The 14,324-nt window shown below is 49.1% G+C and overlaps 1 protein-coding gene across 1 annotated transcript in view; it reads left to right on the top strand.

The window, feature by feature from the left end:
- Greb1 (growth regulating estrogen receptor binding 1) overlaps window positions 1–6,106 on the top strand; it is a 69,148-nt gene extending 63,042 nt beyond the window's left edge. The window contains exons 30-32 of the mRNA XM_059248189.1: window positions 2,592–2,792; window positions 3,496–3,634; window positions 4,936–6,106. Coding sequence (XP_059104172.1) covers window positions 2,592–2,792; window positions 3,496–3,634; window positions 4,936–5,099 — 504 coding nt within the window. The 3' untranslated portion in view covers window positions 5,100–6,106. The remainder of the gene's footprint in view (window positions 1–2,591; window positions 2,793–3,495; window positions 3,635–4,935) is intronic.
- Window positions 6,107–14,324: the final 8,218 nt, after the last annotated feature.

Below are 14,324 nucleotides of genomic sequence, written 5' to 3'. Positions count from 1 at the left end.
TGGCACTCACAGGCAGGTAGGTGCTCAGGCCAAACCGAGGTTGCCCAGGTATCATACCCGAGAGCAGGAGCCTGGGGATGGAGGGTGGGTGCCTCATCTTTGAAGGAAGTCAGAGCATTGGACACTTGGTACCAGGCCCTGGGGACTAAGCTCTTACTCTCTGACATTAAATAGCACCCAGTGAGATGCTGCTCAGTACAAGACCACCAAGCAAACCTTTCTGCCCTCCCAACCCAGGCAGGGGTATTAGGTTCTAGGCTTTTCTTCACACCACTGGATAGCACTTGGCTAGAGAACTGTTAGCTTCCTACACAAGGCTGGCCAGCTCAGTGGCCATATTTGTCTGCCCATGAGTGCCAGGGTCTAGTGGGAGAGATGTGACTCCAGTTGTCCTGGCTGAGCAGACACAGATATTTAAGAAAACACAAATCAGATATCCCCTAGAAAGCCAGGTAGGCTGGCCAAGCCCTGCCTGAAGTCCCTCTGCTTCTCGTCTATAATGTTTTGAATCTTGTCCTGATGTGTGACATCAGGGGTCCTTGCCCAGCGTCTGTCTTTCCCTAGTCTCCGCCAACTCCTTGCAGGGACCTAACCCGAGCTGGAGCAGACCTGGATCTGACAACAGTTCCTTACAGCCACCCCACAGGTGGGGGTCAGAGCTTTCTAAGAGAACAGAGCCCAGTTCAGAGTGGCAGGACTTTCAAGTGTGAGGGCCAATGATAAAGCCCTTGCCACTGTGATTTTTTAAAATTGACTGTTGGACTTGTTTAACTTGGGGACCATGGAGAGCTTCCTACCAAAGACCCTGATGTGCCTTAAATTCACTTTTTATTTCCCCATTGTCTTTTTTAAGTTCTTGAGTTGAATTTTCTCTTTCTCTCTCTGTGTATGTGTGGTGTGTGTGTGTGTGTGTGTGTGTGTGTGTGTGTGTGTGTGTGTGGTGTGTTCATGGTGTGTTGTATAGGGTGTATGTGTGTGTAGTGTGTCTGGTGTGGTATGGTGTGTGTGGTATATGTGTGTGGTGTGTGTGTGGTATGTTGTATGGTGTATGTGTGTGTGTGTGTGTGTGGTATGTTGTATGGGGTGTGTGTGTGTGGTATATGTGTGTGTGTGTGGTGTATGTGTGTGTGTGGTGTGTGTGGTATGTTGTATGGGGTGTGTGGTGTGTGTGGTGTGTGTGTTGTGTTGTATGGGGTGTGTGTGTGTGGTATATGTGTGTGTGTGTGTGTGTGGTGTATGTGTGTGGTGTGTGTGGTATGTTGTATGGGGTGTGTTGTATGGGGTGTGTGGTGTGTGTGTGTTGTGTTGTATGGTGTGTGTGTTGTATAGGGTGTGTGTGTGTGTGTAGTGTGTGTGTGGAATGTTGTATGGAATGTGTATGTGTGTGGTGCATGTGTGCATGACACAGTGCACATATAGAGGTCAGAAGACAACTTGTGGACTTGGTTCTCTCCTCCCCAACAATACCACCAGGTAGGGAACAAGTCCTCAGAACGGGAGCCAGCGAGGGTATTTAGAGGGAAACTATAGCAGAAGCATTAACGGCTCCAGCAGAGGCTCTGGTTTCATTTCATTTTATTTATTGAGCGGTCTCTGGCCGCAGCAGGGGGAACTGTGCTGGCGGTAGAGTGGGGGCTTGTGGGCAGATGGCTGGACAGTAAGCTGGAAGAGAGTTGTAGGAGGGGTTGCAGAAAGGATTTGGGGGTCAGGGAGAAGCTGGCTACCTCTAGATCAGTGGCTCCCAATCTTCTTAACGCTGCAACTCTTCAATAGAGTTCCTTGTGTCGTGGTGACCCCCAACCATAAAATTATTGCTGGGTGGTAGTAGTGCACGCCTTTAATCCCAGCACTTGGGGGGCAGAGCCAGGTGGATCTCTGTGAGTTCGAGGCCAGCCTGGTCTACAGAGTGAGTTCCAGGACAGCCAGGGCTACATAGAGAAACCCTGTCTTGGAAGACAAACAAACAAACAATTTCATTGCTACTTTGTAACTGTAATTTTGCTACTGTTAAGAACCATAATGTATATTTGGAGATAGAGGTTTGCCAAGGGGGTGGCAACCCAGAGGTTGAGAACTAATGCTCTAGATGCTTCCATAGCTCAGGCTCTGGAGTGTTTCCGAGGCCTGTGTGTGCTCTTGTTCTCTTTGTATCAATTTTCTCCATGGAAAGATCAGTGTGTACAAATCAGTGTGATCTCCTTAGTCAGTTTTCACAGGCTCTCTCGGTGGTGGGGTGTGTGTGTGTGTTTACATGTGGGTTTGCATGCTCCCACATGTTTCTGCATGCATGTGAAGCCAGATGTTAGAGGTTGCTGTTGGATCCCTTGCCCTACCGCTCTTACCTTATCCTTCGAGACGCCATCTGTCACTGAACCCAGAACTCATCGCTTGGCTGGACCGGTTGGCCAGTGAGTTACAGGGATGCACCCTGACTCTCTCCCTCTCCCAGCCCTAGGGTTACAGATGTGTGTGACCACATCTGGCCTTTACATGGGTGCCAGGGAATCTGAGCTCAGGACATCATGCTCGTGCTGCTGCATTTTACCTGGGGTATCTTTGAGCGGCCTGAGGCCTGTCCCTCTTCCTGGCAGGTGTCTGACAGTTCCGTGGCCATCGTGCCGTCCCAGTACATCTGTGCCCCAGACAGTAAACACACGTTCCTGGCGGCTCCCGCCCAGCTCCTACTGGAGAAGTTCCTTCAATACCACAGCCACCGCTTCTTCCCGCTCTCTCTGAAGAACCACAGCCACCCCGTGCTGTCTGTGGACTGCTACCTTAACCTAGGACCTCAGGTAACCGGGCTTGGAACCCATGGAACAGGTGGCCCAGTACCAGGATCTTGAATCAGAAGTATGGTGTCCCTCGGGGATCCATGGGGATCGGCCCGGGAACTGCGCGGGTAACAGGAATGTGCGTGCTCTCACGTCCCTTGCACGTGGTGGGGCTGTGTTAGCATTACTCGTGTGGCCCTCCTATATATTTAGAATTACCTCTAGGTGACTTATACCCACTGCAGTATAAGTGCTGTGTACATAGCTGTACGAGGCATTGCTCAGTGACACAAGGTCACAGAAGTCTGCATACTTAATATGGATTCAGTTCTCCAGGTGATTTTGACCTGTGGATATGGATGGAACCTGTGGATGCTGAGGCCATGCTGTGCTCAGGCTTTTATCTCAGATGCTCACCCATGCTCAACCTCCACCAAAACCGAGGCAGAGGGCACTGTTTGTTAGTTTGTCAAACAGAATTTAAGGGTAAAACCCAGTTCTGATGGCAAAGCATTACTAATTCTCAAATCAGTTTATGAATTCGAACAAACCTCCTAGAACCGATTTTTTTTTAGAGGATATGATTTGGCGATATCATGAATATCTCTTCCCCAAGCTCCATCTTGAGTCTGACCAAGCACCTGGTACCTGCTGGATATTAGTCCCAAGTGTGACTGAGTACTTCCTGGAAGGTGACACTTTTCCTGGGCTCCTTCTTTTTCAGATTTCTGTTTGTTACGTGAGCTCCAGGCCCCACTCCTTAAACATCAGCTGCTCTGACATGACGTTCAGTGGGCTCCTGCTGTACCTCTGTGACTCTTTTGTGGGGGCCAACTTCTTGAAGAAGTTCCATTTCCTGAAAGGTAATACTCCTAGCCTGGACCTTGATTCGACTGGCCACTGGCACCTGGCGTCTCTGATGACAGGACCTTAGGCCTGATCTTCATTTGCCAGTGGGTAAACTGAGGCTCAGAGGACAGTAATGACCTCAACTCTCAACGTAGCAGAAATGGGGGGGGTGCTGAACCCCTAGGCATCATTCAGTGGAGAAAAGAGATGCCCTTTCTTTGGAGTGAATGGCAGGCATTTCTCTCTCTCTCTCTCTCTCTCTCTCTCTCTCTCTCTCTCTCTCTCTCTCTCTCTCTCTCTCTCTCTATTTTTGTGTACAAGTGCCCTGTCTGCTTGTATGCCTCCACACCAGAAGAGGGCATCAGATCCCACTATAGACGTTTGTGAGACACCATGTAGGTGCTGGGAATTGAGCTCAGGACCCCTGGAAGAGCAGCCAGTGCTCTTAACCACTGAGCCATCTCGCCAGCCCCTGGAAGGGCCTGCTAAACAAGTGCCTGTCCACCTGTGGTTCCAGGCCTGCTCCAGTCCCTCGCTGGCATAGCATGGACCTTGCCCATTTTCCTTGCTCTCATTCAATTCATTAGCAAGAACAGAGTCTGTCCTCTTGCCTCAGGAACAGTGTTTAGCAGGCTTGCCCATCTTGTGGTCTGCGGGCCCCGTGGGACCCAGGTTAGCTAAGAATGTGACTCCCCCCAAATGGTAAATTTATTTAAAACGTCAAGGTGGGGCAATTTTGACTTAAAAACAAACAAACAAAATACTTGATTATTCAGTACCTTGTAAGTGTCAGCGATGTGATGTCTCAATGTGAAAAGGTTGCACACCTCTGCCAGGCCTCCAGGGATGACTGAACACATGTAGGGAGGGAGGAAAAAGGACTATGAACAGAGCCTGACAGACCGATGGATGACTGCAGGCCGGGAGCTATGCAGATGGAGAATTCCTAGGGCAGGGCATGTGGTAAAAGTGCGAGCCGCCCAAGGCCCACATGAGTGGGAAACAGGGTTGAACTGAGAGAAGCGGCGGCCTGAGAGCCCAGGGCTGGAGCTGAGATGGCTTGATTGGGGATCAAGTCCCCATCTCTCCTTCCCTTCATCGTCTCTGCCCCCCATACTGTCTTCCCAGCAAGCCTGCCCCATCCCTACCACCATCTATGACGCTGGGATGATGAATCACTCAGAAAGGAGCAAAGGCCACCGGGTGCCTGGCGCTTCCACCCAGCCGTTCGGTTGTGGCCGGTGGGACCCCCTCCCAGCTCTCTGGGGAGAACTCACCCCTTTCTCTCCCTGCCTCTGTCACTGTCCTTTCAAAGGCGCCACCCTGTGTGTGATCTGCCAAGACCGGAACTCTCTCCGCCAGACCGTGGTCCGCCTGGAGTTGGAGGATGAGTGGCAGTTTCGCCTGCGGGATGAGTTCCAGACCGCCAACGCCAAGGAAGACAGGCCGCTCTTTTTCCTCACCGGACGGCACATCTGACAGAGAGAGAAAGAGAGAGAGGCTCCTGAGAGTGTGGGGTCGTCAGGACCCAGCTGCCACCGAGGCTAGTGAAGGTCCCAGACCAAGGGGTGTACGAACTCAGGCACACCCAGAGGTGGTCATGCGGAGCCCCTGGTGGCACGTGTCACGGTGTCCTGTGGCAGACAGTGATTTAAAGCCACAGCCACGAGTCCTTGGTGGACAGGACTGAAAACCGAAGACTACTGTGTTCTGGGCCCGACCACATGCCCTGGTATCTTGAAGTCCATTTTGTGCAGAATGAAGTTTTGCTCACTCTGCTGTCATTCACATGCTTCCATGGACAAACTTGACCTGCTCTAGAGAATCTTGGGTTATCTTGTCACGGTGCCTGTGACGATGATTTCACATAGTAGATTTCCCATGACTCCCTGCAGAGCAATATTCCAAAGGAACATTTTAACTGTAAAGGCTGGAGACAGGAACAAAAGAGTAGCTCATTTTCGTAAGAATTATTTAATCACCTACAAGTTTTCTTTGCCAAAGCTAGCCCAAAGGCATCCAATTTAATATGATAAAATGAATTGCTTTACTTTAGAAAAAAAAATGTGACTCTATTAAAATAGTAAGGGTAAACACCCTACCTCTTAGAAAGGGCAAAATGGAAAAGAAGTTTTCTTAGAAACCAAAAGGGCTTTAGGGAGGAAATTAGGATTGTAGCAGTGGACCGAAGATTTGCCTTCCAAAGGAAAGAGGACCAAATTGCTTACATGATTAAAAAAAAAAAAAAAGAAAAAAGAAAGCCAAAGTGATATACAAGACAGCGAGGAGGGCTGGAGCTCTGGCTCAGTGGTGCAGGTGAGCTTGCCGTTCGGTCCTGAGGACTGGAGTTTGGATCCCAGCACATAGGTAACAAGTCACGTGTCTGTAAAGGCCTGTGATTTCAGCTCTGAGGGGTCCAGTGCTCGCCTCTGTTCTCTGTGTGTGCTCAGGCCTATGTACACACACACACACACACACACACACACACACACGAGAGAGAGAGAGAGAGAGAGAGAGAGAGAGAGAGAGAGAGAGAGAGAGAGAGAGAGAGACTCTTAAAAAAAAAAACCCAACAAACCAGTTAAAATCAGACTTATAACGTTTTGAAGTTCACTTTCCAGGGAGACAGGCTGTTTTCTTATTCACCTTAGTTCATTTAGAGAGAGTCTGGCCTGACTAGAGAAAGCAGACCGGAGAGAAGCATGCGGGTGTGCGTTATCACAGTGGTGTTTAGATCAACGTCTCAGGACGCCGCCTGGCGGCCCTTTGCTCGCTGTGTGGTTTGCGTGACTCCTGCAATGGCTCTTCTCATTTGAAAGACCAGCCGTGGCAGGAGTCAGAAGCGAGATTCAAACTCCAACTCCAGCTCCATCCAGACCACAGCGCCTTAGGAGCACCCCACAGCTGGCAGGAGCACCCCACAGCTGGCAGGAGCACCCCACAGCTGGCGAAAGCACCCCACAGCTGGCGGAAGCACTGGGGTTGCCCAAAATTCAATCAGAACACAATCCTTGTGCCTGCCAAGACACGGATGAGCACTGTGCTCCGTGACGGTCCAAGGAGAAACCTGTTCAAGTCGATGCCAAAGATTTACTGCCAACCTTTTTCCCCCAGGGGAAAACAATACTCAAGTATAAAATATTTAGATCAATGTTTATGAAACAATCACCTTGTGAATGTCATGATTCCTGTTTTGGAACAAAACTGATCTCTAGTTCAGTTTGTCTTCTGTAAATAGCTCCTCTGCCGTTCTCCCTGTTTTATTAGTTAATTTAAACTAACACTTGCGACTGGTCCAGTCTTATAAATAAAACATATAATGCACTTCTTGCTTGTATGAGGGGTACAGATTGTATGGTTTTGAGGAGACAGGGTTTAGCCAGTGATTTCCTGGGACTCTCTGCTTAACATCTCATGGTATGACAGTACACTTTGGGAAGGAAAATCAGAATAATGCCCTAGAGGGCTAGGGAGATCATTCAGCGAGCAGAGTACTTACCATCCAAGTGTGCGGACCTGAGTTCTAAACCACAGCGCTCAAGTAAAGCTGGATGTGGTTGCACGTGCTTATAATCCAAGTGTTCCTGCGGTGACGTGGGAGATAGAAACAATCCCTTGAAGCTTACGGCTGACAGACATTGTAGGGAGCAATAAATGACCCTGTGTCAAGGTGGAAGGTGAGGGTTGACTTCTTTAGATATTTTGCTGTTGCTATGATAGAATACCCCCCCCAAAAAAGCAAATTAGAGCAGGAATTTTCAACTTGTGGACTTGTGGGTCTCAACATCCCCCCCCCCGGGGGGGGGGAGTTGATGGACCCTTTTACAGGGGTTGCATATCAGATCATATTTACATTATGATTTATAACAATAGTGAAATTACCATTATGAAGTAGCAACGAAAATAATTTTACGGTTGGGGGGGTCACCACAACGGGAAGAACTGTATTTGCGGGCTGCCACATCAGGAAGTTTGAGAACCACTGAGTTAGAGAAAAGAGGGCATATTCAGGCCCCACAGCCACTTGAAATGCATAGGTAAGGCAGTTGAACAAGGTAAGGAAACAGGAACCACAGAAATGAACACAATAAAGACCCAGGGAAGAAACACAGGAAATGTCATATAGTGAGAGGAAGAGGGACGCTGTGTGGAGGTGGATACAGTGACCGGATATCATGAATCAAGGAAGGTTGAAATCTGAAAAAATGAGTGACAGTGTATCCAAAACAGAACGACGACAGCAGGTCTTGGAAAGTAAAACTAAGAGCCTCTGGGGGTGGTTCCCCCAGGAGGACGATGACCTCAGTGCTTTGTAGACATGGAGACACTGTCATAAGCTAGATGAAGCAGGAATTGTCAGAAACACAGAATGGCTGGTAACATCCAGGGACAGTCCTGGAGAAAACTGGTGTTTCTTTTCCTAGCGTGACGGAGCAGCCGGGCTCCTGGAGTGGAGAGAGTATAAAATGCCAAGCTACGCATGCCATTTCCTCCCCTGCCAATACCGTAAACTAGGTTAGCACTCTGGCAGTGGAGAAGAGGATAAATGAGGAGGCAGAAACTAGAAGCGAGTTGTTCATACTGTTCCCCTCAGGGAGAGGAAACATCAGAAGGTGGGAATCTCTAACCTGCAGGACCTGCCCCTTGCGTCTGGGACTGACACGGGTGATCTCTTGGGAGATGAAGAAGTCTTAGTGAAAAGCTTGCTCTCATTTTTAAGACTGCTCACTGCCAACCTAGTGTTTGCTTTTAGACAGTGATTCTGAAACCTGTGAGTTGCCCCCAGGATGTGGCTGTCTTAGGAGAAAGGCCCAAGAAATGGAAGCCATAAACATAAACAGCCATCTTCCTCCTCTTAATGGTGTTCTATGACGAGAACCCGGAACCCATGACACCCTCACCCCCGCCTCGGGTTAAGCTCCTGAGATCTCAGAGTTCACTTGCTGTGTGGACAGAGCCTAATTGCTGGGTCACTGCTTCTGGGGCCTCACAGATTCAATTCCGAGTGCTTGCACCTGTATCAAATGGCTTCTCTCGGAGTTGAGAAAGTTAGTGTATTGCCTACCGGGCTTGTTGCTATGAAAACTACCTGACAGAAGCCACTACAGGAGGAAGGATTTGAGAGGGTAGACTGTCGTGGTGGGGAAGGCATGGTGCCCGAGGCATGAGGCAGCTGGTCACGCTGCACCCACAGTCAGGAAGCAGAGATGAGTGACGGCGTTCGGCCAGCTCTCTTCTCTTCATTTAGTATGGAACCCCGGCCCATAGGATGATGTCATTTGTTGCTCTAATTTTTTAAAAGGTCTTTTAATAAAAAGCTCGGAACCAGATATTGGGGTAAAATGCTGAAAGATCAGAGAGACAAAGGAACAAGCCACCTCTTACCTCTAGGACTCCTCAGCCTGAAAAGCTCTCTAGCCGAAAGCCTCTAGCCAAAAAGGTTCCTCAGCTGCAAAGGCTCCAACCAAAGGAGGCTTTAGTTGAAAAGGACACTTCTGCTGAAAAGCCTCTAGTTCCTGTCCCCTCACGCCTTATATACCTTTATCTGCCCAGTCATCACTTCCTGGGATTAAAGGCGTGTGTGCTTCCCAGCACTGGGATTAAAGGTGTGAAATCTCAAGTGCTGGGATTGAAGGTGTGTGCCACCACTGCCTGGCTCTGTTTCCCTTCTAGACTGAGTCAATCTCCTGTAGTCCAGGGTGGCTTTGAACATACAGAGATCCAGACGGATCTCTGCCTCCCGAGTGCTAGGATTAAAGATGTGTGCCACCACTGCCTGGCCTCTATGTTTAATCTAGTGGCTTGTTCTGTTCTCTGATCTTCATGCAAATTTTATTAGGGTACACAATATATCACATAGTCATTCACATTTAGGGTTGATAGTCTGGCCTCAAGTAATCCAATCTAGGAACTTCCTCACAGACATGCCTGGAACTTGACAATGTTAACCATAATGTTTCTAGAACCTATCAGGTTGGCAGCGTTAGCCATCACACTTAGCAAGATGGCAGCCCTAGCCATTGCTATCATGGGTCCACCTGTTGTGGCCGACTGTCCTCAGCCTTTCACACTCGGGTAGGTGGTTTGTAACCATAGCTCTCCAGCTGTGGAACTGTGTGGGGGCTGTGGAGCCTGCCTCCCAGAGAAGCTGCCCACCTTCCCCCTGCTTCTGTGGAATTACCTTCCCAACCCTGGTGAAGGCCAGATCTCTCACCAGCCTCCTCCTTCGTTCCTTAGTGCTCCTGGCCTTCGATAATCTCCTCAGCCACACCTTCTGCCTCTTCTGTTTCTTTTCTCTCGAAAGACTCAGTGCTGGTTCTCACATCCTTAATATGACCTCTCTCTTCCTTTGTGATTAGAGTACGTGTTTTACTTTCTTGAGTTTTCTGCCCAGACATTTGTTTTGCCAATGTCTGTCTGTCTCTTTGGTCACCTTGGACTCCTTGAGGCAAGAGAGATGAGCTCCATGTTTGGGACCTGCCAATTTTATATGCCAGGCAAATAAAGTGTGTTCATTTTCACATAGTTAACGAAATACGTATTTATTACTTTCCATTTGTATAACACTTTCCCACCCTGTTCTAAGTGCTTGGCAAATCTTAATTTCTCTCCTTGCGTAGAATAAGCCACACAATGAGTCACTGTATAGGTCAGTCTACACCCCAGCCTGAACTTGATCTGTCTACCTCTCTGGCTGTCTCTGGTGACTACATCCTGCCTGGGCTTTCCTTTGAGTTGGTCCATCTTCCAATCACCTTTCGAGGGTTCTCCCTCAGAACATGGTGCACAACTTTAATCCCAGCACTTGGAGGGCAGAGGCAGGCTGATTTAGGAGAGGCCAGCCTGATCTACAGAGCAAATTCCAGGGCAGCCAGAGCTACACAGAGAAACCCTGTCTCAGAAAACAAAAACAAAACAAAACAAAAACAATACTAATAATACTTGTGTGTGATTTTTTTTAAGAAAGGAAATTTCATGCACATGTGTTCGGTAACAGCCCTTCTTGTGTTTCATAGATTTGTCCTATTACGTCTCTTATCAAAATGTCCAGCAAAGGCTGAGAATGTAGCTCAGTTGGTTGAGCTCTTGCCTGTGTGCACAAGTCCCTGGGTTTATCCCCCAGTGCTGCAAAAACCAACCAACCAACACACACCTTCTCAGTAAACCAGGCGCAGAAAGACAAGCACCACCGTGTTCTGCTGTACATGGAAGCTGAAGAAAGTCATCCAGAATGTAAACAGTCATTTCCAGAGGCTGGAAAAAGGGAGAGCGGGGAAGGCAGGATGGAGAGGGGTTGATGATGTGCCCCAACACCCAGGAGAGCAGGGGCCATGGCTGTGATCAACACAAGCCCGTAAAATGTCATTATAAAGATCTAGAATGGAGCAGCCTGAAGTCCGAAAACCAACAATAAAGGAGGGGATTTGATCAGTGCATGCTGTATAAACGTGTTGAAATGTCACACCGGGGCTAGAGAGATGACTCGGTGGTTATGAGCACATGCTGCTCTTCCAGAGGACCCAGGTTCAGCACCACATGGCTAGTCATAGCTGTTTATAACTCCCATTCCAGGAGCTGATGCCCTCTTCTGGAATCCTTGGGCACTGCACTCAGCCTGGGTCACCAGAGGCCTGTGGCTCCAAGTAGATACTTGATAGGTCTTCATGGCTAAGTGACATGAACATACATGATGACACAGATTTCTTTACCTCAGTGATTCTCAACCTGCCTAACACTGAGACCCTTTAATACAGTCCCTCATGTTGTGGTGACCCCTACCATAAAATTATTTTTGTTGCTATCTCATAACTATAATTTTGCTACTGTGATGAACTGTATTGTGAACATCTGATGTGTAGGACATCTGAAATGCCACCCCTGTGAAAAGGGCTGTGAAAGGGTCATCTGATTCCCTCACAGGGGTCGCGACCCACAGGTTGAGAACCACTGCTGTACCTCCTGACTTTGGAGCTTTATTCTCTGTCATCTGGGCTTGTTTGTTGATGCCTTTCTGATACATGTGGCCCCTAAAGAGAAAAACTGCCCCGATAATTCCAGCGATGTCAGGAATATTACCAGGAGAGGTGAGAAATGTCGGAGACTCAGCGATTATTACAGTAGGTAAGCTGGAGTTGTTACAGCATCATGTGGGGGTACAGCGAGCAATAATGGAAGGGAGGATCCTCAGGCTCATGCCTCCTGCCCTTTGGCTAGTTACCCAGCTCCCCCAAACGTTTGTTAGCCAAAAAGCAAATCCCAAAGGGTAGCAAACACTACCGAGTCTTTGCAGTGTGCCATCTCCTCCACAGGTGACTAACACCCACTCTGTCATTCTATTGACAGAACAATACTCTGAAGTAGATGTTATTGGGACCATCTTAACAAAGAGGCCAAGTGACCTAAGATGACACTGATGTTAGGTGGGAAAAAAAGTAGGCCTTTCACCTTTGAGTATAGTAACGTCGCTGTTTACATTCAGCCGTTTTCCGTCTTAATCAACCTACTTCCACCAGTGTCCATCGTGGGAAGTACTGTCGGCTTCTCTAGCCCTGTACTGGATAAATGTATTGATCCCATATTTTTTTCACTGGAAGCCCGCTTGCAGGGCTGCATAATGGACATGAGTCGTTGATAGCAAACCCCCCGGATTTTGCACCTTCTGCGAAGTTTATTAATGTCCTTTCATTCAGAAATTTGCACAGGAACTGCTCGACCTGGCTTCAGCTTCTACAGACAGCTTTTATTTGAGGGAGTACCATGCACCAAGGCTGCCTCCAGCATCGTTGTCGTCGACTGATCTCATTTCTTTTTCATTTCATTTGCTTGTCTGGGCAGATGTCCCAGCTCCGAAAAGATTAGCATCTTAATGGACAAAAGAGTTGAAAAGGCCAGTGCAGATTTTTGAAAGCCTTCATGTCCAGGGAAGAAACAAGAATTCTCTGAGTGCGTTTTGTCATTCGCCGAGTACCCTGCCCCAGTTTCTCTCTTTCTTCATTAAACTCTGGCGAGCTCTTGAATTCTTCCTGGGGCCTGGGGTCATGCCTGTGCCTGCTCCTGTCAACAGAAACTTCCATCCAGAGGTGCAGCCCTGCCCTCCCAGGTGGGGGCTGTCATGATCTTCAGAAGAGGTAATATGCCCCACAACGACATATTGGTCCTAACCCTCATCCCAGAACCCTCGGGATTCTGGCTTCATTTGGAAATTATTATTATGTAATAGGCTAAGATGACCCTAGAGCAGCCATTCTCAACCTCTGGGTCTCGACCCCTCTAAGGATCGCATGACCCTTTCACAGGGGTCACCTAAGACCACCCACCGGAAAACACAGACATCTACATTATGATTCATCACAGTAACAGAATTACAGTTATGAAGTAGCAACAAAAATAATTTTATGGTGGGGGGGTCACCACAACACGAGGGACTGTATTAAAGGGTCGCAGCATTCGGAAGGCTGAGAACCACTGTCCTCGAGAGAAGGTAGCCCTAAGTGACGGGTCCTCTGAGGAACCACAAGCATGCCAAGTTTGTGGGACAAGGAGGCGCAGACCGGAGTGATGCATCTGCCGGCCCAGGATGTCAAGGATCATCTGCCAGAAACTGAGGAAGCAAGGTAGGATGTGTGAGTGGGGGGTGGCTGGCCTAATTTGCTTCTCTGTTGCTGTGGGAAAATACTAAAGTAACTTGGAGAGGAAAGGGTTTACTCGGCTTACACTTCCGGTTCATAACCCATCGCCGAGTGAAGTCAGGGTGGGCACTGAAGGCAGGAACCATGGAGGAATGATTTTGCTGGCTTGCTCCCTCGCTTCTGTTCACAGCTGCCTTTCTCATACCGCCCAGCAGCCCCTGCCTAGGGATGGTACCACCCACAGTGGGCTGAGCCCTGCGACACTGATTAGTAATACAAAATATGCCCCACAGACATGCGGACAGGTCAGTCTGATCAAGGCAATCCCCCCAAGCTGAGACTTCTACAGATAGCTCTGGGTTGTATTACGTTGACAGCTGAAGTTAACCAGGAGACCAGCTAAGGCCTGGCTTTCAGATCTGCAGACTCCACGAGTATGAGACTCCCTGGGGGTTCTTTACACTCACGTTGTTTGTGTTATATTGTCTTAGCAGCCACGCAGCCAGTCCAGGTAAGCAATGCTGCTTCATTTCTACCCTGACAGGGTCTTCTAGCCCCTCAGGTCAGCAGGCCCTGCTTCCAGAGCCACCTCCTAGGCCACTCCAGCCTTCACACTGTGAGCCACTCCTGGACTCAGTGAGCGTGTGCCACCTCCTAGTACTCTGTGATCTCTTGCTGGGGCACAAGGAGGCTAAGGAGCCCAGCCTTGGCCAGAGGCCTGGGAGAACAAGGCTGTAACATCCTGTCATAGGCCTCAGGCATGAGTGAGGGCTCAGTCCAGTGTGGTGGGTGAGACGCATGGGGGTGGGGTGTCAGGTGAGGGAGTGTTGGGGCTGTCTTTTCCATCTGTGGACGGACCTATCTTATGGCCTTCCCCTCAGCCGTGGCAAAGGTCTCAGGCCAGTGCTGTGCTGGCTGCCACCATTCAGTGACAAGCCTTCTAGCCCACCTCCTTAGGTGGGGAGAGGCTGATGGGGAGGGTGTGGCCTCATGAGAATGGGTCCTGGGAAGTGTGGTCAGTGCCTCTGGCTGGCTCTCAAGGACTCTGGGGCAGGAAAACTGTCACCTCCAAGCT

This window comes from Peromyscus eremicus, chromosome 22 (genome assembly GCF_949786415.1).
Source record: "Peromyscus eremicus chromosome 22, PerEre_H2_v1, whole genome shotgun sequence".
In the NCBI taxonomy this organism is placed as follows: domain Eukaryota; kingdom Metazoa; phylum Chordata; class Mammalia; order Rodentia; family Cricetidae; genus Peromyscus; species Peromyscus eremicus.
This window is presented reverse-complemented; position numbering and strand designations above follow the sequence as displayed.